Here is a 24492-nt window from a genome sequence, read left to right on the forward strand (position 1 = left end):
GAAAAAGAAATAGACAAGGTTTTAGAGGGCAAAGATGTTAAGAGGTAGAATGAGAGAATGAGAGTATAGTATTGAGGCAGGGGCTCAGTCACATTCATGTTGAATGGCAAAGTGTGTTGGATGGGCTGAATGGTCTACTTCTGCTCCTATGCTTCTATATTTGTTTATTCACTATGTGACTGACCTCTCCACTTTGATGTCCATGGCATCGATAGTCCAACTGCTGATAGCAATCAGTTCCAGTGGAGCCCTCCTTCAGCACTCAAGCTCCATCACCATTCTTAAGGTTATAATTGAGAAAGATATAAAAATGGGATTTCTGTCACTGGATTGCCTTGAACCAGACCAGAGAGGACAGGAGGTGCTGACCTTGGAATGGGTTATCAATCCGGGGCTTTGCCTATTCCCTCATATAGATTTAATGACACCATTTTAAGAAGAGCAGAGGAATTCCCAACCCCCACCCCCTGAGTCCTATTCACCCGTCCACCAAAACCTAAAAGAACTGTGATCTAATAATTTATTGCATTCTTGTTTATGGGAGCTTCCTATGCTTTTTTGTCCCCCTGCCATAAACACTGACTACACTTCAAACATATGCCATTGGCTATGAAAAGCTTTGGGACATTCTGTTCCAAAAAGGGTGGTACAGATTTGATGGGCTGAAGGGCCTCTTCTGTACTGTATGATCCTATGATCTGGAAGCCTTTCCTTTCTGTAAGAAACTTGTGCAAGTTGAATTTGGTTTGGCTGCATGAACATGATGCTTTTGTGATAAAATTCTTGCTTTCATAGAATCCCTACAGTAATGATACAGGCCACTCAGCCCAACCCTCCAAACAGCATCCCAACCAGACCCCACCCTACCTTTGTTACCCCAACATTTCTGTCTTTTATTCCTCCTCTGGGGAGAAAATAAAATAAATTAGTCAAACTTACTTTCATCAAGTTGTTATCTAAAACTATTTAAAAGAAGAAAAAACTGCATTACTGATCTCAGCTCCTCGGGCTTAAGGAAAGAACAAAGTTTAGCTTATCTGGCACTTTTCACAACTTTGGGGTTCTCTTACTGATGAAATATTTTTGAAGAATGGTTGCTGTTATAATGTAGGAAACCCAGCAGGCAAGATCCGAATTCAGTAATGTCATAAGGATCAGATAATCTGCTTCCAGTGATGTTGGTTAACATATTATTGGCTGTAATATCATAAAGGACTGCTTTGTTCTTCTTTAGAATTGGGGCTATCAGCTCTCTTATACTCACCTGAGAGGATGGGTAGGCCTTGGATTAACAGTTCATTTCAATCTGCAGCTCTGCTGGCAGTTCAGACCTCCCTCTACGACATTGAGACCATCAGTCCAGATTACAGTGCTGGAGTATTTGCATGGTGGCTCAGTGTTTAGCACTGCTGCCTCATAACAACAGGGACGTGGGTTTGATTCCAGCATCTGGTGACTGTCTGCGTGGAGTTTGCACATTCTCCCTGTGTTTGTGTGTGTCCCCCCTGGGTGCTCCAGTTTCCTCCCACAGTCCAGTTTAGGTGAATTGGTCATGGTAAATGGTAGGGTGGGGTCTGGTTGGGATGCTGTTTGGAGGGTTGGGCCGAGTGGCCTGTATCATTTCTGTAGGGATTCTATGAAAGCAATTTCTATTCTATGAAAACATCTTGAAAGTAAGTGAAAGTATGATTCACTGAGTCAGGGAACAATGATAATCAGCCTGGGATGCTACTGCTGATTAACCAGGCAGACACCAGCCCAGCTCGTCCCCGCCTCCCTAACCTGTTCATCCTCTCACCTAGCTCCTCCTCCCGCCTCAAGCTTCACCTCCATTTCCTACCTACTAATCTCATCCCGCCTCCTTGACCTCTCCGTCCTCCCCGGACCGACCTATCCCCTCCCCACCTCCCCACCTATACACTCCTCTCCACCTATCTTCTCCTCTATCCATCTTCGGTCTGCCTCCCCCTCTCTCCCTATTTATTTCAGAACCCTCTCCCCATCCTCCTCTCTGATGAAGGGTCTAGGCCTGAAACGTCAGCTTTTGTGCTCCTGAGATACTGCTTGGCCCACTGTGTTAATCCAGCTCCACACTTTGTTATCCTGGGGCTAGTTGAGTTTGGGATTATGATCAGCATGGATTGGTTGGACTGAAGGGTTTGTTTCTGTGCTGTATGACTCATGATTCTTCATCAGAATGCTCCAAATTGGACTCAAAACATTAATTTTCTCTCTCCACAGATGTCACCAGACTTGCAGAGTTTCTCCAACACTTCCCACTTCCATTATTAATGCTCTGGGGACATGGGTTCAAATCCAACCCATGTTGGAATTTAATTTCAGTTATTAAATCTGGAACTGAAAGCAAGTCTCACTAAAAGTGACCACCGAAGTGTCATTGACTGCATTAAAAAAAGTCTGGTTCATGAATGCCCTCTAGGGAGGGAAATCTGCCATTTTTCCTGAATTGGTCTACAATTGACTCCAGACTCACAGCAATGTGGATGACTCTTAAATGCCTTCTGAAATGACTTAGCAAGTCAATCAGTCCAAGGCGACTAGAGGAGGGCAACAAATGCTGGCCTTGCCAGTGATGGCCACATCCCATAAAAAGATAAATTTAAAACATATAGAACAGAGAAGAACATAGAACATAGAACAAATAGCAGAGTACTGGCCCTTCAGCCAATGATGATGTGCCGACCTATTATCCTACTCTAAGATCAAACTAACCAGCATACCTTTCATTTTACTATCATCCATGTGCCTAACCAAGAGTTGCTTAATTGTCTCTGATGTATGTGACTCTCCTAGCAACAGTGCATTCCACGCACCCACCACTCTCTGACATCTCCCCTAAACCTTCCTCCAATCGCCTAAAATTATGCCCCCTCGTGATAGCCATTTCTGCCATGGGAAAAAAATCTCTGCTATCCACTCCATCGATACATCTCATCATCTTGTACACCTCTATCATCCTTCATCACTTTCATCCTTCTTCACTACAATGAGAAAGGCCCTAGCTCCCTCAACCTTACCTGATAAGACCTGCCCTCCAGTCCAGTCAGCATCCTGGTAAATCTCCTATGCATCCTCTCTAAAGCTTCCACATCCTTCCTATAATGAAGTGACTAGAACTGAACACAATATTCCAAGTAAGGTCTAACCAGGGTTTTATAGAGCTGCAATATAACCTCGCAGCCCTTAAACACAATCCCCCTGCCAATGAAAGCCAACACATCATATGCCTTCTTAACAATCCTCTCAACTTGGATGGCAACCTTCACTGGACGTCGACCCCAAGAACCCTCTGTTCCTCCACACTGCCAAGAATCCTGCCATTAACCATGTATTCTGCATTCGAATTCAACCTTCCAAAATGAATCATTTCACACTTTTCTGTGTTGAATCCCATCTGCCATTTCTTTTCCCAGCTCTGCATCCTGTCAATGTCCCATTGCAACTTACAACAGCCCTCCACACTGTCCACAACTCCACCAACCTTCGTGTCATCAGCAAACTTACTAACCCACCCTTCCACTTCCTCATTAAAGTCATTTATAAAGATCACAAAGAGCAGAGGTCCCAGAACAGATCCCTGCGGAACACCACTGGTCACTGAGCTCTAGGCTGAATAGTTTTCATCTGCTACCACGCTCTGTCTTCTTTTGGAAAGTCAATTCTGTATCCAGACGGAAAAATTTCCATGAATCCCATTGCCACATTACTTTCTGAATGAGCCTACCATGGGAAACCTTATCAAATGCCTTGCTAAAATCCATATACACCTCATCCACTGCTCTACCTTCATCAATATGTTTTGTCACATCCTTAAAGAATTCAATAAGGCTTGTGAGACATGACCTGCCCCTCACAAATCCATGCTGACTATTTCTAATCAAACTGTGCTTTTCCATATAATCATAAATACTATCTCTCAGAATCCTTTCCAATAATTTGCCCACAGAAGTAAGAATGATTGATCTGTAATTCCCAGGATTACCTATATTCACTTTCTTGAGCAAGGGAATAACATTTGCCACCCTCCAATCATCTGGTACTACTCTAGTGGACAGTGAGGATGCAAAGATAATCTATCCTCATGTTTTTCAAAATTGCTAACACATCCTTCATTCTAACTTTAACTGTTGGAGCATATCAGCCTGTTTCACACTGTCCTCACAAACGACAAGGTCTCTCTCACTAGTGAATACTGAAGCAAAGTATTCATTAAGGATCTCTGCTACCTCTTCTGACTGCAGGCACAAGTTCCCTCCACTATCCCTGATCAGCCCTGCTTTCAGCCTGGCCATCCTCTTGTTCCTCACATAAGTATAGAAGACCTTGGGGGTTTCCTTAATCCTACAGCTAAGGCTTTTTCATGCCCCCTTCTAGCACTCATAAGTCCATTCTTCTGTTCCTTCCTGGCTTCATTGTAGACGTCTAGAGCCGTGTCCAATCCTTGCTTCCTCAACCTTAAGTAAACTTCCTTCTTCTTCTTGACTAGAAGTTCCACATGTCTTGTCATCCAAGGTTACTTCACCTTACCATCCCTTCCTTGCCTCAGTGCGACAAACCTATTCAGTACTCATTGCAAGTGCTCCCTAAACAACCTCCACATTTCTGTCATGCATTTTCCTGGGAACATTTGTTCCCAATTTAGGCTCCACAGTTTCTGCCTGATAGCATTGCAATTCCCCTCTCCCAATTAAATACTTTCCCATATTGTCTGCTCCTATCGATCTCCATGAGAATAGTAAAGATCAGGGAGTTGTGATCACTATCACCGAAATGCTCTCCCACTGAGAGATCTAACACCTGGCCTGGTTCATTGCCAAATGCCAAATCCAAAATGGCCTCCCCTATAGTTGGCCTATCTACATACTGAGTCAGGAATCCTTCTAGGACACACCTGACAAAATCTACTCCATCCATATTACTTGTACGAAGGAGGTTCCCTGTCGATATTAGGGAAGTTGAAGTCACCCAATGACAACAACCCTATTACTTTGGCACCTTTCCAAACTCTGCCTCCCCATCCATTCCTCAGTGTCTCTGTTGCTAGTGGGGTGTCTATAGAAAACTCCCAATAAAGTAACTGCTCCTTTCCTGTTTCTGACTTCCACCCATACCGACTCAGTAGACAAACCCTCCTCAATAACCTCCCTTTTTGCAACTGTGATACCATCACGCTTAGCAATGCCACTCACCCACCTCTCTTACCTCCCTCCCTATTTCTTATGAAACATCTAAACCATGGTATATTCAACAAGCAATCCTGCTCCTGTGTTACCCAAATCTCTCTAATGGCCACAATATCGTAGTTCCAAGTACTGATCCATGCTCTGCGTTCATCACCCTCATTCCTGACGCTTCTTGCATTGAAGTAGATACACTTCAACCCGTTGCACTGACTGCAACTTTGCCTATCAACTGTCTATCCTTCCTCACAGACTCTCTGCTTGCTCTTTCTGTCTGTACACTGGCTACCCCACCCTCTGATCTGTAGCTCTGGTCCTCATCCCCCTGCCAAACTGGTTTAAACCCTCACAAAGAGCTCCAGCAAACCTCCCGGCCAGGATATTGGTGCCCTTCCAGTTCAGGTGTGACCCGTCCTTGTACAGGTCCCACCTTCCCCAGAAGGTATCCCAATGATTCACATATCTGAAGCCCTCTCTCCTACACCAGCTCTGTCGCCATGTGTTCAGCTGCACTCACTCTCTATTCCTAGCCCCTCTAGCCCATCGCACCAGTAGTAATCCTGAGATTACTACTCTGCTTATCCTGCCTTTTAGCTTCCAACCTAACTCCTGAAATTCACACCTAATCCCTTTTCCTAGTTATGTTATTGGTACCAATGTGTACCATGACTTCTGACTGCTCTCCCTCCCCCTTAAGAATCCTGTCAACTCAATCCGAGACATCCGTGAACCTGGCATCCGGGAGGCAACACACCATCTGGGAGTCTCGCTCGGGACCACAGGATCTCCCGTCAGTTCCCCTAACCATTGAATCTCCTATCACTATCAAGGTCCTATTCTCTCCCATTTCCTTCTGAGCCACAGAGCCAGTCTCAGTGCCAGAGACCTGGCCGCTATGGCTTTCCCCTGGCAGGCCATCCCCCAGGTGGGAAATCCTTCAAGCTGGAATATATAGAATACAGAAGCAGTCAATTGGCACAAAACAAAAGACAAGATATTTAACTCAGGCCTGAGCAGGTCAATGGCATCAGGAGCATATGTAGGAGATATATACTTGCAAGAAAACAATAAGCTATTGCAACATTTCCATCAGAAACAGCAGGCAATCCATTGAAAGGAAATCTATGTTGAAACACTTCAGCCAAAATGACAATGTAGTTAACCAATTTCAGTTGCTGCTCATTCCTGACTATTGTGAAATGATCTGGGAAAATGTTCACCGAGTACTTGGAAAAATGGAACATGGATACATTACTGCAGTTTGTTAACATTTCTCTTACTGCTGTCTTTTGTCTACTCTCCCTTATTGCATGGACTACTCCCTAACAAAACAATGTGACTTTTGCCACTATCCCAATACTATTCAGCAATGGAATTAGAAGCACAAGTGAACTCAATCACTATGGGGTCAAGCAATGGGCTCCTTTACTGTTGTGTTTTGACAGAGCAAAGTGTTTAAAAGATAAAGGATGGCCTACATTGAAATGGCACCTTTCACAAACCTAGCAGCATCCCAAACTGTTTACAGCCAAATAAATGACGTTGCAGTGCAGGCACTGTTGCAAACACTTCCTGACATTCCTGGTGCCATCACATCAATGTTATGGTGCAGAAATAGGCCATTCATCCCATCATGTATATCCAGAGACCAATTGAGCCACAAAAGACCAGCAGAGAGTGGCAGAGATCACTCCAGTTTCACCTACTTCAGGTTAGGAAGGAGAAAAAGTAAAACAAAATCACTTTGGATTAACTGCAATTGGAATTGTGTGAAGAGTAGGAGGATTCATCTATGGTGTTGTCCATGCATTGATTGTTAAAAAATCATACACAATACTGTAATTGATCAGGAGATTGCCTGGTAATCAACGTATGTGAAAAGATATCTTCAACAGGGTTAAGAGGAAAATGGGAACAACGGGCCATTCAGCTCTTTGAGCCTGTTTCACCATTTAGTTGATTATGGATTTGTAGACTAATTCTTTGACTCTATATGCTTTCACACCATTGGCTAATATGTACCTATCACTCTCAAATCTTACTTATTAATTAAGCAATCATCTGCTGTGTTTCCTGGAATTGCATTCTGCACCTCTATTGCCCTTTGTGAAAAGAAACATTTCTTAATCTTCTGTTGTCTTCTGAACAGGAGTGGAGAGGAATATGACTGGCTGGAAACCAAGTCTTCACTGTTCTTCTTCTCCATTATAGATGGACAATGAAGCATGTAAATAGGAAAACCTCCTAACACAATTTTCAGCTGCGTTTTACTTTTGTAAGACAGTTGACGTTGGCAGTTGCTGCAATCGAGGTATTTACTAGAAGCAGTGACTTCCCACCAGGAGTTCTTCACGCATGCTTTCTCTGCTGTTTCAGCCTGTTCTTCTTCTTCCCTTCCATTAACCTTTAACTAAATTCATCTGCCACATCTTGCACCACCCAGAGGGCTGGATGGCTGGGAAAACCTGACTGACACCTCATTGTGCCTTTGGAAGTGCATCAATCCTTGAGTGACTTTGCCCAGGAATTTGGAGTTTGACCACAGGGGGCTGGGCTCCCAATGCACTGTGTGTACCACAGGAGAGGATGTGAAGACAGGGCGGGTTCTGTGGTGGATTGGTTGGAAGGCCAGCCTCAGCTCTCCAATGCAGTTGCCCAAAAGTCACCCTCTTCACTCTTCTCACTCCACCCCACTTCATGCCCATGTTACCTCCAAACCCATCTCCATACCATCTCATCAGGGAGCCCCATGTTAACCCTGTGATCCTATGTATCCTTCACAATCTCTCATCCAGTATGCACTCTGGGAACCATGCAATAGCCATTATAAATATTTCAAAAATTATTGGAAGTAATTCAATTTCACTTGTAGGCCAGACTAGGTAAGGACAAAAAATACCCTTCGCTAACAGACATTATTGAACCAGGTGGATTTTTACAACAATTGACAATGACTATATGGTCACCAATAAAACAGCTCCTGAATTCCAGAGTTTTGCTGAATTCAAATTTCACCATCTATCATGGTGGGATTCAAACCCATGTCTCCAAAACATCATCCTAGGTTCTGGATTACTAATTCAGTGACATTACCACTGCCTCCTACTGCCTTGACTCCATATGCTCTCATGGCCGTGGCTAACAAATATCTATCATGCAGATTCAACGTTATAAATTGAGGAAATGTCCACTCGTGTGGGACTTCTATCTCCTTTTGTGCAAAGAAATACTTCTCAATTTTCTAACGTCTTCTGAACAGGAGTGGAGGGGAATTTGACTGACTGGAAACCAAGTCTTCACTATTCTTCTTCTCCATCATAAATGGACAGTGAAGAGTGCAAAGAGGAAGATCTCCTAACACCATTTTCTACTTGTTTTTCTTTTGTAAGACAGTTGACGTTGGCAGTTGCTGCAATCAGGGTGTTTACTAGAAGCAGTGACTTCCTGCCAGGAGTTCTTCACATGAGTGCTGTATTTTTTTAAAACAACTCATTTTCATTTCTTCCCAAGTCAGATATATTAATCAGCAGTGCGCTCACTGCAGGGTATGGACAAGCCAGTGCTTCTTATTAAGTTAGATGTAAATTTGTGACTCTTTGAAGTACCACATTTTGAGAAAATATCAATCAGAATTACTTAATGCCTGTGATAGAGAAACAGGCATTTCAGTCCAAATGAACAATGCTGACAGTAATGTTCCACACCAACCTCCTCTTACTCTGAACTATTTCCACCCCAACAGAAAAATAGGCAATGTGTGTGTTCATTGTGTATCTGGTGCACACATGCAGTGTACACATATATATATATATATATATACACACATGCTGTGCAACCTCATCATTGATATTCCCACTTTCATTCTCAACATGTACATTTGCACTGTATTGTATGTCAAGAACACGGCTACTGTAAACTCTGCTAAAAAAACAGAATGTACTGCCTCCCCCCAACTTTAAAAGTGACCCCCCCCATCATGTCCCTATGAAAGAATGCTAGATCACCACCAATTTGCTCTGATCAAGGTTTTATAAGAATAAGGACATTTCATTGATGGCATCCCAGTTTATCACCATCTCTCTGGCCTCTCATCCATTCTCTATTCATCAGAATTGGCAAGTTTCTGCGATCATAGAGAGACTGAGCATATCCCAAAATTATCTTAGACCAAATTTGAAGTGCAGCTATGATGTAGCCAATGTAAGTTTGCTCACTGCAAGCTCCCACTGACAGCAGTGTGACAATGAGCAGAAAATCTGCCTATTAGTGATGTTGGTCAAGGGATAAATATTGACCAGTATATTACTCTGTATTTCTGTGAAATGGAATCACTGAATCTTTTATGTCCACCTCAGGAAGCAAACAGAACCATGGCTTAATTCTGAAAGACAGTACCCACAACAGCGTAAACACGTTCCTCTGTACTTGTGGGAGGGTCAGGCCAGCTTAATGCTGTCTACTTAAATCTCCTGGAGTGGCAACTAATCATGTGGAAGAAAAGTGTTGCCACTCAACTCGGTAGTGTTTAAATTCCAACTCCAGCACTCTGTGTGCTCCTAGACCATAAATTGAAAAGAGAGAACAGCAAATTGCATTGCATGTGGTTTTGGGTGGTGTCGTAGTATGGGGTTGTCTCAGTATTGCTTGATAGGTTGAGATGACGTGATCCTGTAGTGTGTTTGTTTCTCACCCTGCAATGTGCTGCTTCCCAAAAGTGGCCCTGCATCTGCTGCACAATCTTATCAGCTTGTTCAGTCTGTCATGTCATCGTGGGCGGTACAGAGCTGATCACAACAAGTCTCTATGCAACTTCTGTAATTTACTGAGACCATGTGCACGGGCTGTAAGAGGAGCAGCTGCTGAAGTATAGGCACAAGGCAACCAGCAACCCAAGTGATGAAAGAACAAGCCCACAGCACGAGCACTGTAAGTTCAACTCCAGTAAGTAACCACGCCGCCAGATATGACCCAGACAGCATAAGCTGAATTAGAAACTTTTCTCAGTTGTGGAGGAATTGAGAATGAAAAGGCAGACTTAAAAGATTGATAAAAGAAGCAAAAGCAACACTAGGAGTGAATTCTTCATGCAGAGAGTGGGTAGAATCTGATGCATTTCCAGAGAATGTAGTAGAGGCTGTTTCAATCAAGTCTTTCTTAAGGGAATTAGACTGCTATCTGAAAAGTTACAATGTGCAGAGTTATATAGGGAGAATTGAACGCTAAATGAATTGCTCGTGTGGAGAGCTGGACCAAATGGCTTCCTTCTGCACTGTAACAATTTTGTTATTCTGTGTATTATTGCTGACTTTATTAACCCTGTTGCACCTTTCTAAGGAAAGGAAAAGCTTTAGTACAAAATAAGTTAAATACCTAGCCTCCATTGATAGACACACCAGTTAAAATAATACTCTTCATCAGAAACACTCCTCCACAATGTTCTATTTTGAGTGTCATCTGTATTATATTTTTAATACAGATAGTAGATATGGTGTAAAAGTAAATGTGCATGAAAGTGGACTTGTGTCAGGATCTGGAGCTAAAAATATTGCTTTAAAAGCTTTAGAGATATAGAAAATTCATGGCACAGAAGGAGTCCAACATTTCTGTAAATCTCAATACTTAACCCTTTAAACATCATCTGTGTTTCTAACTATATGAGTTATTTTGAAATAACGTCATTTATAAATAATATGTGAAGGCAGATAACCTTTTGCTCCATTAAGATAAAAGCTAATAAGATAGGGAATTGTTGATGTAGGCATCCAACCATCATCTTGTTAAATGGGAAAGCAGGCTCAATGGATTGAATGGCCTAGTCTCACTCCTGCATCTTATGTAGGTCCTCATCTCTCCTCTCCCTTCCATTCCTCCCTATTCTTCCTTAGCATTCATTCTCCTTATTTTAACCCTTCTCTTCCCATTTCCTCTGTTCTGTCAATCTTCTCTCCTCTACCTTTTACTTGCCTCTCTTTTATCCTTCTCTCCATTTCCCTGTCACCTTCTTTCTTTTTCTTTCTCTCCTTCTCTCCTCTCCCTTCCCCTTTTCTCTCCTATTCTACCCTTCTCTCCTGAGCAAGTTTTCCCATTCTCTCCTCCTTTACTCTTTCAGCCTGCCTCCTTCCATTCTCTATTCATGCTCTTTCTACTGTCCCCTGTTTGTTATTCCCTTCTACTGCAAAATGACACTTAAACTACATACAGCAACGAGTGCAAGTAACCTGTAGGATAGCCGCAGTGAAGCCTGAGAGCTATTATTGAAAAGCTTCAAGGTCCCTGCAGGTCAGAAACACCAAGCTGGGAAAGAACAAGAAAGAGGGTGGGCTTTGAAAAGGAGGAATGGTGGTGCTAAGCTTGGAGTCTGAAAGCTTCAACCAAGAGGGTAGAGGGAGATGAAGTTCCAGAGAGGAAAACAGAGGGGGTGAAGAGGGAATGTAAAATAAAGAGTTCAGCAACTGCATCCAGGCTATCTCGGTGGAAGTTAGCACCATCACTGGACCATCTATGTGTTATACAAGTATGAGTATCACAAAGTTTTCCTTCTGTTGATGTTCGATGGTCTTCAAGCCTATTTGTGAAGAATTCACTGAGAACTGGAACATTTTGGCAGAGTCTGTTTCTTGCACCCTGCAGAGCTGACAGTTTCACTCTAAACAGATCTGATGCTGGCTGGCATTTTTATTTTATCTACACATCTCATGATTATTTTACAGGATCGAGTTGACCAAATCAAACTAAATTAAAATAAGGCAGCCCTTCAGGACACTGTAACTTTTAAAGGTTAAAGAAATTTTAAAGAAAGCCAGGATGAAAAGAGCATGGGGAGAATTGGGTGATATTCTCCTGAGCCCGGAGGTAGAGCTGAGCAAGAGGAAGGACAGCAAACTCAGGTGACTTTAACAAGTCAATAACAAGTCAATAAAGAGGAAGTTAAATTGCTCAATGCAAAAATGACATTTGTATTTCAAATCTGCCAGTCATCAGGCAAAATATAAAATATATACACATTGGTGCCAATTTACTCTCCACAGAATTTTTGCACAGAAAATATTTTTAAAACATCCGTGACCTAATAGAGCTGTCGCAGCAGTTTCCTTTTGGGTGCTTTTTGACAACAAACATATTTGAGACAAACATGTATTCCTTAACTTTTGTTGCTGCCGACTGTGGTTCAGTGTGTAGCACTGAGTCAGAAGGTCAAAATCCATTCTGGAGGCTTGAGCATTATAATATAAGCCATGTTCCTGGTGGAACACTGAGGGACTGCTGCACTGGTGCATCCATTACAGTGTCCTGCCCATTTATCTGTCTGTCAATAAGTCAGATTGTTTGATGACCATCATATCTCTATCAGTTGCACATTGACATGTGCAAACTAACAAAGGTTTAATGGAAATGAATAAAATGTTTTAGAGGACTTGACAGGGTGGTTACTTACAGGCTGATTTTCTAGGCTTGATCGTTTATGGTCATGGTAGCACATAGTCTCAAGAGAAGAGAGTGATCCATTAGGACTGAGATGAAGAGGAGCCTCTTCACTCAGAGGGTTGTGAATCTTTGGAAGTATCAATTCAAAGTTTGTCCATTGTTGAATATATTCAAGACATCTGGACAACAAGGGGATCAAGGGATCCAGCTTAAGAGTGGATACTTCAATTGATTCTTCCCCATGTGTGGGTATCACTGACAAGGTCACAATTTGCACCCACTCTTAACTGCCCATGACTTGAATGGCTTGTTATTGCCACTTCAGAACACACTTAAGACTTAATAACATTTATATTGGTCTGGAGTCAAACGTGGGTCGGACCAGGATGGGATGGCAGATACCTTTCCCTAAGGGATATTAGGGAATTAGATGGGCATTGATAAGAATGAAAAGGATAATAATGCATTTTTCAATTTCCTTTCAGATTGTTTGAAAATCAGAAATTAAGTTCCATGCCCTCTCGAAGAAACTAGCTGAATGATTCTGAGCCGCTGCTGAAGTGCAAGTTCAATTACTACTTCTGAGTCAATGCTTCTTATTGAAATGAATAATAATAGTGAGTGCGTGGGTTTCTTGGCCTCGCAGCAGAGGAATATCATTCTGATGCATTATAACCACACTGGGAAGCTGGAGAACAGGCCTTTGCCCAGCGAGGGCTTGGGTGCAGTTAGAATTATCTTCATGGTAATCAGTTGCTTCATCGTCATAGAGAACCTGTTGGTATTCATGGCTATCCTGAACAACACCCGCTTCCGGAGTTGGGTTTACTACTGTATTGCCAACATCACCCTCTGTGACCTACTGACTGGTATTGTCTACATTGTGAACATATGCCTGTCGGGTGAAAGGACCTTTCAAATCACCCCCACCGTCTGGTTCATTAGGGAGGGGGTGTTGTTTTTTGCCTTGGCTGCATCAACATTCAGCCTGCTCATCACAGCGGTTGAGAGATACGCGACCATGGTCAGACCCTTACCTTATGCCTCAGCACGTAAGACCTATCGGGTGTATGTCCTTATTGCATTGTGCTGGCTGGTGGCTTCCCTTATCGGCCTCTTGCCGTTGCTGGGCTGGAACTGCATTTGCAACTTTGAAGAGTGCTCCACTTTGCTACCTCTGTACTCCAAGAGCTACATCCTCTTCTGTGTGGTGATGTTCAGCATCATCATCGTTGGAATTGTGGCACTCTACAGTGGCATCTATCACCTTGTCAGGAACAGTGCCAAGTCTGTGTCCAATAGTAAAAGCAGGCAAAAGTCTGTGAGGCTGCTCAAGACTGTTTTCATGATCGTCGCTGCCTTTGTGATCTGCTGGAGCCCCCTCTTTGTGCTTCTCTTGCTGGATATCTTCTGCGAAACGCCATCTTGCTCCAAGCTGCACAGTATGGAATGGACCATTGCCCTGGCTGTGATCAACTCGGCCATAAACCCAGTCATTTACTCCTTTGGAAGTAAGGAGGTGAGGCGGGCCATTCTCAAACTCCTGTGCTGCTGCTTCATCAAAGCAGGAGCTCCCTTGCCATTCCTGAGTAGGAGCGAATCTGCTGTTGGAGCTTCCACTGACAGCTCCTACAGACTGAGGGAGAGTTTCCGAAATTCAAAACTGCTGAGCCCGAAGAAGACTCTGCCCAAGTCAGGGCAACTATAAACCATGGCTCAGGAGTTAGGAGCAGGTGGGATAGCTTTGAGAGCTTCTCCAACTCTTGCTTGCGTCAAGAACATTTTTAAAAATTTAAATTAGGATTCCTTCTGGTGACATTCTCGCAACCTGTTTGAATTAGGTGATCCCCAGCCTGGTGACAGTAGGTGTAGGCGTGGGTCACCTCTAAGTGTTCAAACTCCAATCCAGAAATGTGAGCACTTTTCCTCGGCGGATGCTTCATCACAGTACTGCAGGGGGCGCTGCGCTGTCAATAATGCTGTCTTACCATGAGACATTAAGAATCAGTAGAATGTAAAAGTATCCATCTACGTTTAATCTGATGGTGCTCCTATGTAGCTTCTTGGGAGGTTTTACTAATGTCACTGTGGTTGAACAACTTCCCCCCCAGTGAAGAAGGGCACAATAATTCTCCTGGAACCCAGACCAACATAATGGGTCATGACTTTTCGACTATTCTTGCTCTGTGTGAACTGGTTGCCATGTTTGCTAACATAACAACAGTGAATATACAAAGAAAAATAATTAATTGCTTGACCACAGCGCTATATAAATGAAATTTTAAAAATTTTTCTTACCTCACAAAGCTGTTAAAAATTCAATTCACTCTCATCCCAGGTAGATTCTCCAAATGCTGCTTTGCATTTCTTTAAGTTCAACTGATAAAAATCATACAGCTGATTTTATCTGATAGTTCAGATCTTGGGTAGATTGTTAACCAACTTTGTTTTTACAAACCAATTTAAACCACACTATGAGTCTTGCTCAATTGGAAAATTGCACTGGCTGGCTCCAGCATATGTATCTTAAAATAAAGCTGTGTAAGTGCTTGAGATGAACACCAATAGTAAACTATTGCACAATTGTGCTTTTAAGAAAGCTTTTCTGCAGGTTAAAACAATTACACATATAACTAAAAGCAAAATCTTTACACTTGGAGAATGAGAGATGGGCAAATATAGATACATCCATAGTAACATCAAACTGGAGGAGACCATTTGGGGGTGGCACAGTGCCTCAGTGGTTAGCACTGCCAGAGACCTGGGTTGAATTCCACCCTTGTGCAGCTCACGTGTTCTCCAAGCGGGTTTGCTCTGGTTTCCTCCCTCAGACCAAAGAATTGCAGATTATAAGGATTGGCCATTGCTAAACTGCAGTGTCCAGGGATGTGCAGACTAGATGAGTTAGCTATGGAGGCATGCAGGATTACAGGGATGGGGTGGGTCTGGGCAGGATGCTCTTTGGAGGACCAGTGTGGACCTGATGGGCTGAGTGGCCTGCTTCGTCACTGTAGGGATTCTATGCTTCAGTCTGCAGGCCTATTTTGCTGGTCAATTAGGTCACAGCAGATCTGTGCCTCAGTTCCACTTATTTACCCCTGGCCATGATTTCCTGACACCCGAACCCAGTGAGGAGATCTATTGAACTCAGCCTTGCCAGGTGCACTTGTTCAACTGCCACCATCATGGCTAATTCTGCAGGTGGGTGGCGCACATTTGCTGTTGTCTCCGACATTCCTTTACACAAAGCATGTGGCCACCCAATGGTTGGGCAGAAATATTTGAGAAACACTTTTAAAATGATATGGGATAAATAGTTGAAACGTGGTAAACAATGTGCGGGGATGGGGGACTGGGGCTAAATGGATAGGTCATTCAAAGTACCAGATATGAAACTGAATGCCCTCCTACTGAATTGTAAAGTTAGGGGATTCTAAGGGCTGCCCCTTTACCACAGCATCTCACATATTTTTGTCTGCTGAAGAGTCAACAAACTCATTTAGCTGATGGAATGCTGTGACAGTTGCGGCACTGTATCTTTTAAAACACGAGATGTCACCACGGAAAGATATCAGTTAAACACTGGGAAGGGCAGGTGAGCCCACACAAAACGTAAAACATACACAAAATCATTTAAGACCACAATATACTCTGCTAGTGTCTTGGTTAATCCAATCAATAGCATCATGTCTCAACCTACTGCTGTATTTTGGGGAAAACCAGACATAAACCACATGAGGAATAGGAAATGCTCATAAATATAATGAAAAGAGTTAGAGGCTGATACGACGCTTAAAGAACAGCATTCACGAGTAGAGCTGTCACTCTGCTGCGACTTCTACCTAATTCTATGATAGTTACTCATTGACTTATCCTGCACCAGACAGTATCAACACTCGAGGTTTGACTGAATCTTTATTAATCATATGAATGTTAAAAATATCAATAAAATGTATATTACTGCACAGTGGAAAATGCAGATAAGACGCAGCACATCTACTAAACGTGAATCATTGATGAAGGTTTTCCTGTCTTTAGTTGTACATATTCTGTCCATTTACACAGCAGTACTTTGATATCAAGCTAAATAAACACAGATGCATTTTAAATCCAGCAATTTCAAACCTTGTTTCCCCCCACTGTGGGTGAATTCGATGTTTAATGAATGCCGCAAGGTTAAGGTTCTGGAATGCTGAACCTAAAGATACTAGGAGTAACATTCACCAGGTGGACTGCAGTGAAAAAAGTTCATCCCTCATCTTTTCCAGACAGGAATGGACAACAAAACGCTGAACTTACCAACGGCTCCCTGTGAATTAATATTTGTTTAAAATTGTAACATTTTTTGACATTTGCAAAGTGATCAGTTGCCTGAGAGCAACAATATTTTAATAAACTAGTAATTTTGCCTGCTTTGCCATGTCTATCTTACAGGGAAGGATTAGCTGTTGTTTTGCAGGAGAATACAAACGCTGTGCGGAAAAGCAAAACTTTCTTTAATATCAAGATTCTTCCTGAAGTGCAGGAGTGGGCCTTTGTCTTAAAATATTAAGAGTGTGATTTTTTTTTAAATAGCTCAAGCTAAAGTAATGGTGGAGTGCATCACAGTATTAATGGAAGAAGTCAAAACATTAATGAAGCATGTCAAGGTATTAGCAAGAGTGAACCAAAGCATCACTGGACTTCTGAGGAGGGGTCACCGGACCCGTCTGTTTTCTCCTCCACAGATGCTGCCAGACCTGCTGAGCTTTTCCAGCAACTTTGTTTTTGTTCCTCACTGGACTATGTTGCCTGTGCAGAATGAATTGACTGTACAATAGAACGATGATAATGTTTGCGTTTACTGCTTCAAACGTAAGCAAAAATTTGTCAATTAGGTTTCAATCTGTGAAGAAATAATTTTGGATGTAATTAAAGGGCTGTTGTTGTCAGCAATTTCCTCCTGTGTGAGTTATCAATCTTCCACTGCAGATGAAACAGATGTGCTTTGCGTGGTTTGAAAGATGAATTAGCATTCACTGCGATCTGACTGCATATTCAAATTCTGTGAGGATGGAAGTCAGTTAAAGCTAAACGTGCACAGAGCAGTTAAGGTAGCAACGATCGGGAAGAGTGGGGGTGGGGGAGGTGCATTTATGTCAAATCTTGTAGCTGTGAGGACAAGTGCTCCTGAGATTTCTTCACTCATCTATGGCCTATCGCAAGTCCAGCACAGGCCCAATCTTTGGCCTTGATTCACCAGCAACTCAACATAAATCAGACTCTAGGTTAATCTCCAGGAGTCTTCTTTCTTTTTATATTCATTTTGTTTGTTGGTTTTAAAGAGACTACACAGGCTTGGGAGAAAGTGTGTTTTTTTTTGACTGAGAGTCAAAGCATCTAAATAATGAACAATGAATTTCTTTCACTGGATGATGACCAGTGCGACCAGGATGAGCTTAATCAATGATGGGAGTGTGCTACAGCGGAGGAGTAGGGACAGCACTTGGACATCGGAATGTTATTAAATAAAACGAAAGTTGGCCATCCTAAGTTGTGGGCTCCTTAGGCCTCAGCATTCAACAGTAAGGATCTGCCTGAATGTCTAGGCCTGGAGACAAAGGAAATGCAAGAATCCATTCAGTCCCTTCTGCTGGTTCTGACATAATTCAGTGAGATCATGTATCCTAATACTGTGTACCCTGCCTATTCCCGCTATCTCCTTGGTTAATAAAAATGTCAGATTGAAGTTAATAATTAATTTTAGCGTCAACTGATATTTGGAGAAGAGTTTTACTTTTACTTTTTTTTCCACCTTTCCTTCATTCAACCTTTGTGTGGACCATTTTCTTGTTTCATGACTAAAAACTCTGGTTTTAAAAGTAGGCCCTAAGTCCTAAACTAAGCCACACACAGCCAGTGAAAATAGTTCCTACTTTCCTCACCAGTTTGTCTAAATATATTGAAACCATCAATAAACTCATACTTTAAATCTTCTAAATCCCAGAAGTAAAATCCTGATTTTAGTTCTGGCAGCTTTCCAGAAAATCTGTGATGTTCGTTCTAAAAGCTAATATAGCCTTCTTGAAGTTTTATGTCCAGAACTCACTATGGCCAGTTAATTAGGCCCTTTATTAAAACTGTTAGACTGTTTCAGGTACTAAAACTATATGGAAACATGGCTTCAAGCCCCTTGTATACTAGTCTTCTAGATATGAAGGCAGGATTACTTTAGCCTTTTTGAATATTTTCTATTTGTGAGATTTTAATGATATACATACATGGTCCCCCAGACTTCCGATATAACAAGGTGTAAAGCTGGATGAACACAGCAAGCCAAGCAGCATCAGAGGAGCAGGAAGGTTGACGTTTCGGGCCTAGGCCCTTCTTCGGAAAAATAGTTCCAGTGCTTTCAGCTTTTAACCATTGACTATTTTCCATGAAATTCCGTTACGATGAAACCAACATTCTTCCTCCTTGTTTAGTTGAAGATTTTGTAAATTAAACAAAAGGTCCTTAATGGCATCCTCTTGTTCAATACAGTTCTGTGATAATCAGTAGAAAGCTTCACATCAGCGCTGTCGTTGTGAGTGGCTTAGAGAGATTCTTTCCTGCCTACTCCTTGTCTTCACTAGAATCATAGAAAACCATTCAACCCGGAGTTTGCACGCCTACCATCTGTAAAATCAAAATCAGCCAATTCCATTGGCCCACCCTTTCCCCATAATTTGAAAATTCTCTGTCTTCAAGCACTTATCCAATTCCCTTTCAAAAGCCATAAGAAATGATTTGGATGAGAATATAGAAGGCGGGATTGGTAAGTTTGTAGATGACACCAAAATTTGTGGCATAGTAGACAGTGAAGAGGGTTTTCTAAGATTACAAAGGGATATTGATCCAATGGGTCAATGGGCTGAAAAACAGCAGATGGAGTTCAATCTCGATAAATGTGAGGTATTGCATTTTGTACAACATGACAAGGGTAGGGCTTATACAATTAATGGTAGGTCCCTGGGTAGTGTTGCAGAACAGAGGGCCCTAGAGGTGCAGGTAGATAATTCTTTGACGTCTGCATCACACATAGACAGGGTGGTTAAAAAGGCATTTGGCATGCTTGCTTTCATTGCTCAGTCCTTTTGAGTGTAGGGGTTGGAAGTCATGTTGAGGTTGTACAGGACGATGGTGAGGCCTCTTCTGGAGCACTGTGTCCCATTGTGGGTGCCCAGTTGTAGGAAGGATATTATTAAGCTGGAGAGGGTTCAGAAGAAATTTACCAGGATGTTGCTGGGTATGGAATCTTTGAGGTGTAAAGAAAGGCTGGATAGACCGGGATTTTTTTTCCACAGGAGCATAGAAGGTTGAAAGGCAACCTTATAGAAGTTTATAAAATAATGAGGGGTAGAGGGAGAGTTAATGGTAGTTGTCTTTTTCCTAGGATGAGGAATTTCAAGACTGGGGGCACATTTTTAAGGTGGGAGGAGAGAGATTTAAAAAAGATGTGAGGAACAATTTTTTTTACACAGACAACAGACAATAAGTGCAGGAGTAGGCCATTCAGCCCTTTGAGCCAGCACCAAGAGGGTGGTTTGCGTGTGGAATAAACTTCCTGAGGAAGTGGTGGATGTGGGTACAATTACAATGTTTAAAAGACATTTAGATAAGTACAGAAATAGAAAGGTTTGGAGGGATATGGACCAGGAGCTGGCAGGTGGAACTAGTTTAGTTAGGATTATGTTCAGCATGGACTGGTTGGACCAAAGGGTCTGTTTTTGAGCTGTACGACTCTAAGTGAATTTGGCTCAATTCAAAGTCCACATTTGCTGCTTTTCAGTTCCTAATCAACACTGGCACCAAACGTCATCCTGAGGCTGTTACATAAATGCAGGCTCTTTGGGAAATAACTCCACACTATCTCATCAAGTCATCCTTTATTTACATGTGGCAAGTCCTTTACACTGCTCCAGCTCCCTCAGAGCCAGCTCTCAGAGTGAACAGAACCTCTGACCCACCTGTTTATATCTGTCAGCCAGGGCTCCCTGATGGGACCAGATTAACAGCCACAATCAGGGAGCTCATATTCTATGATGTTCACCTGGCTACGCTTTTGTTTTCTTTATCCACGTCCAGTAGGATATTGTTAGGCCCGACTCCAGTTCCTGCTGAACTGAGCCAGTACTTCACAACTCACTGATATCAGCTCAGTAGGCACAGGAGGTCAGGGCCTGTTTTCCAAAAACCTCTGGCGACGGAGGCCAGGCCCAATCCTAGGATCGACATCTGGCAGTCATACAGGAACACAAACATTTTTAGGTTGTTACATGAAAACCTGAACCAAAGCCCATGTTCCAGCTACTGGTGTCCCAACATGTTCATTGATGGTCTACTGCCTCCCCATGGCCAATTGAGAATGCAAACACCAGCCACATGCAGAACTGTGCCATTGACTCAGGTCCCAGATGCCTAGCCTCTCACAACCTGACGTGCCAGTGTCCTTTTAAATATAGAGAAGACTGAAATCTTTGTTCTTCCATCTCCATTATAAACTCTGCTCCCTAGCCTCTTACTCCATTCCCCCTCCCTGGCCAAAGTCTCGATGCTGCACCAGCCTGTTCACAATCTTAGCATCTGATTGGACCCTGATCTGAGTCCTTAGCCCCATGTCCTCCTGATTATTAGGGCTACCTCCTTTCACCTTGTAACATCGCCACCTAATCTCTGCTGCTGAAACTCAACCAGGCTTTCCCCTCTGGATTAGATCATTGTCGTGGGCATCCCAGCATTCAACCCCAGGCATGAGCTCCTCAAATGTCTCTTGGTGGACCACATCTTAATTTGCTTCAGTTTCCAGTAGTTCCCAATTCAGCAAAGCCATGATTTTAAAATTCTAATCTTTTCCAAATCCATGGACTCACACTCCCCATCTCTGCAGCTTTTTGCAGCTGGACATTGCTCCCAAAATCCACATGTTCCTCTAAGTCTAACATCTTGTGCTTCCCTGATTTTAAATCTCTCCACCAAAGGTGGATATATTTTCAGCTGCCTGGGCCCTCAGCTCTGAGCTTTCAACCCGGCACAGTAGCTCAGCGGTTAGCACTGCTGCCTCACAGCGCCAGGGACCTGTGTTCGATTTCACCCTCAGGCAACTGTCTGTGTGGAGTTTGCACATTCTCCCCATGGGTGCTCCGGTTTCCTCCCACAGTACAAAGTTGTGCAGCTTAGGTGGATTGGCCATGCTAAGTTGCCCACTGTGTTTATGGATTTGTAGATTAGGTGGATAGGATGCTCTGTGGGTCAGTGTGGATTTGTTGGGCCGACAGGCCTGTTTCCATACTGTAGGCATCTAACCCGTTCCCCCCCCCCAAAAAACCTTTCTATCGCTTTATCTCTCCCTCTCACAAGCTTAGCAACTCTCCTTCCCCAAAATATGGAGGCAATGGCCTAGTGGCATTATCACTGGACTGTTAATCCAGAGATCCAGGTAATGTTCTGGGGACCTGGGTTTGAATGCTGCACAGCAGCTGGTGGAATTTGCTGGTTATCGGGAAAAACCCATCTCTGGTTCACTAATGTCCTTTAGGGAAGGAAACTGCTGTCCTTGCCTGGTCTGCCTGCATGTGACTTCAGGCCCACAGCAATGTGGTTGACTCATAATTGCCCTCTGGGGGCATAGGAAAAAGGTCTATGTCCGAAACGTCAGCTTTTGTGCTCCTGAGATGCTGCTGGACCTCCTGCATTCATCCAGCTCCACACTTTGTTTGGTGACACTTCCCTGAAGGACTTTGGGACATTTTGCTATTCCTGAAACATGCCCAGCATGATGAAGATTGATGGAAGTTAGTGAGTGAGTGTTTACTTCAGAGAACCTGAACTTAGCCACTGTGAACAGGATTTCATTAAAGGCAACTGCTCTCCAAATAGCTAAGTTCTGGACCAGTCTGAGAAGAACTTTCTTTGGAGTTTGGAAGACAAAATGAAGAAATGCAAAATGATTATCACTGTCGACTGTCGAAAAGCCCATCTGGTTCATTAATATCCTTTAGGGAAGGAAGCTGCCATCCTTACCTGGTCTGGCCTACATGTGGCTCCAGATCCACAGCAATGTGGTTGATGCTTAACTGCCCTCTGAGCAATTAGGACCAGGCAATAAATGCTGGTCTAACCAGCAATGCTCTCATCCCATAAACAAATTTTTAAAATAGCCACAAGAGCGAGGAAGGGATGTTCAGCTTAAGCAAGAGTGAAATCAAACTCACATACGTGCAATGCCCATTCTCTCTTTAGTCATCTGCACGAGAGAGAGACTTGACACCACAGAATCTGACACAATCAGAATCAGATAAGGTCGGGCCAATTAGGAGGAAATAACAAGGTTGGCTTAGCATAGCTTCGGACTTTACTTCATGTTGTTGTCACGGGAATAAGTCTATTATAAAAAGAGTTTGAAAATGGCTCTCACCAGGAACATATTGAGGTGTTAGCAAGGGCTCATATACAGTGCAACAGACTGGCACATTCCAAAGTCCAGGACTGTGTGCTGAGGGACACACTAAGCTTAGGGCATTGTCACTAAGGTGGAGTGAGGAAAGACCAGCACCTAGGGTCTTTCTGCCAAAGTACAATGAAAGTCTGTTCAGTTGTCAGAACCTCTCATTACCTTGAAATGAATATAAATAAATATAAAATATAAGCTTCCTGCATATGGGGAAAATGCCTTTGTTTCTGCAACTGTAGAGAAGACCTGAGAAATGCAAAATTCCAATATTTTGACTCTTTTCTCTGCAACGACTGTACAGAACTGATTTAGAACCTTTGTATGTACTAACAGATGATTTATGAATAAAATATATTTGAAATTAAAAAACTAAATTGCAAGTTGTTAACTTTTCACAAAACCAGAATGAAGATGAGCTGTGGGGTGACTTGATCTCCTTTCAGAATCATAGACCTGACTTTCACTTGGTTACAGAAGTGGATTTGTCTATGCCTTTCAAACAAAAAGTAAAAATAATGCTTGGTCCTTGCTGGGTGTTTGATGACAACAACAAGAAGATAATGATCTCAGCTCCTGTGACTTATACAACAGGAAGGCATTACTCTTCGAGTGTGATATCCTTGTTGTCAGAGTTCTCAGTAATACAGCTGGCATGTGCCTGCAACTGTGTGGTAATCCCTGGCAATGTGATTTTTCACTTTTATCCTGTCATTAAATCACGATGCCAGGAACCCCTACAATCACAGCAAGAGAGGTGTAGGCTGGCATTCAACATGCAGCAGTGAGTCCTATAATATTCAACTGATGACAATCAGACCTCCTTGAATGGAACAGAATCTGTAAAATAAAAAAAGGGCAGAGAGTGAGAGAGTGAGATTGATATGATTAACTGCAGTTACAGCTTTATATAACAATACAACAATGGTAGGCCATTCAGTCTTCCAAACCTGCTCTGCCATTCAAATAACTTGTGACTGATTTGATTTTAATCTCAACTCTACTTGCCTGCTTATCCCTCAACCTTTTATTCCCTAGGTTATCGATCTACCTCTGCCTTGAACATACTGAAAGATTCTGGACCCACTGCCTTTGAGAAGAGCATTCCAAAGACTCCCTGCCCTCACAAGAATTCTTCCCTCATTGTTTTGAATGGGTGCCCATTTATTTTTAGTTCTAGAATCTCCCACAAGAGTAACCATCCCTTTGGCATCCACCCAGTCAAGTTTCCTCAGGATCTTATACTCATCTTACAAAATCACAACAGTCCATTTCTGAAGAAGGGTCTAGGCCCGAAACATCAGCCTTTCTGCTCCTCTGATGCTGCCTGACCTGCTGTGTTCACCCAGCTCCATACCTTGTTATCTTAGACCATTATCCCTGTTTGGATATTGAATT

General features: G+C 42.7%; 1 protein-coding gene and 1 long non-coding RNA gene across 4 annotated transcripts in view; one reads left to right on the top strand and one right to left on the bottom strand.

Moving 5' to 3' along the window:
* Positions 1-9969: 9969 nt before the first annotated feature.
* On the top strand, positions 9970-18343 carry s1pr4 (sphingosine-1-phosphate receptor 4). 2 transcript variants are annotated; one of them, XM_048559335.2, is made up of 2 exons: positions 9970-10142; positions 13112-18343. In XM_048559335.2, the coding sequence occupies exon 2, from the start codon at positions 13216-13218 to the stop codon at positions 14332-14334; it is 1119 nt and encodes a 372-aa protein (XP_048415292.1). In that variant the 5' UTR covers positions 9970-10142; positions 13112-13215; the 3' UTR covers positions 14335-18343. The 2 variants fall into 2 exon arrangements, with proteins under 2 accessions (XP_048415292.1, XP_048415291.1); XM_048559334.2 differs by having other exon boundaries at positions 9970-10127.
* A 4201-nt stretch (positions 18344-22544) lies between these two features.
* LOC132206072 (uncharacterized) overlaps positions 22545-24492 on the bottom strand; it is a 34662-nt gene continuing 32714 nt past the window's right edge. For both annotated transcript variants that reach the window (XR_009442801.1, XR_009442800.1), the window contains exon 5: positions 22545-23934. This is a non-coding gene — a long non-coding RNA (uncharacterized LOC132206072). The remainder of the gene's footprint in view (positions 23935-24492) is intronic.

This window comes from Stegostoma tigrinum, chromosome 30, assembly GCF_030684315.1.
Source record: "Stegostoma tigrinum isolate sSteTig4 chromosome 30, sSteTig4.hap1, whole genome shotgun sequence".
NCBI lineage: Eukaryota > Metazoa > Chordata > Chondrichthyes > Orectolobiformes > Stegostomatidae > Stegostoma > Stegostoma tigrinum.

Bases quoted from the DNA above. Each gene is read 5' to 3' on its own strand.
- s1pr4 (XM_048559335.2), top strand. From the start codon at position 13,216: ATGCTTCTTATTGAAATGAATAATAATAGTGAGTGCGTGGGTTTCTTG.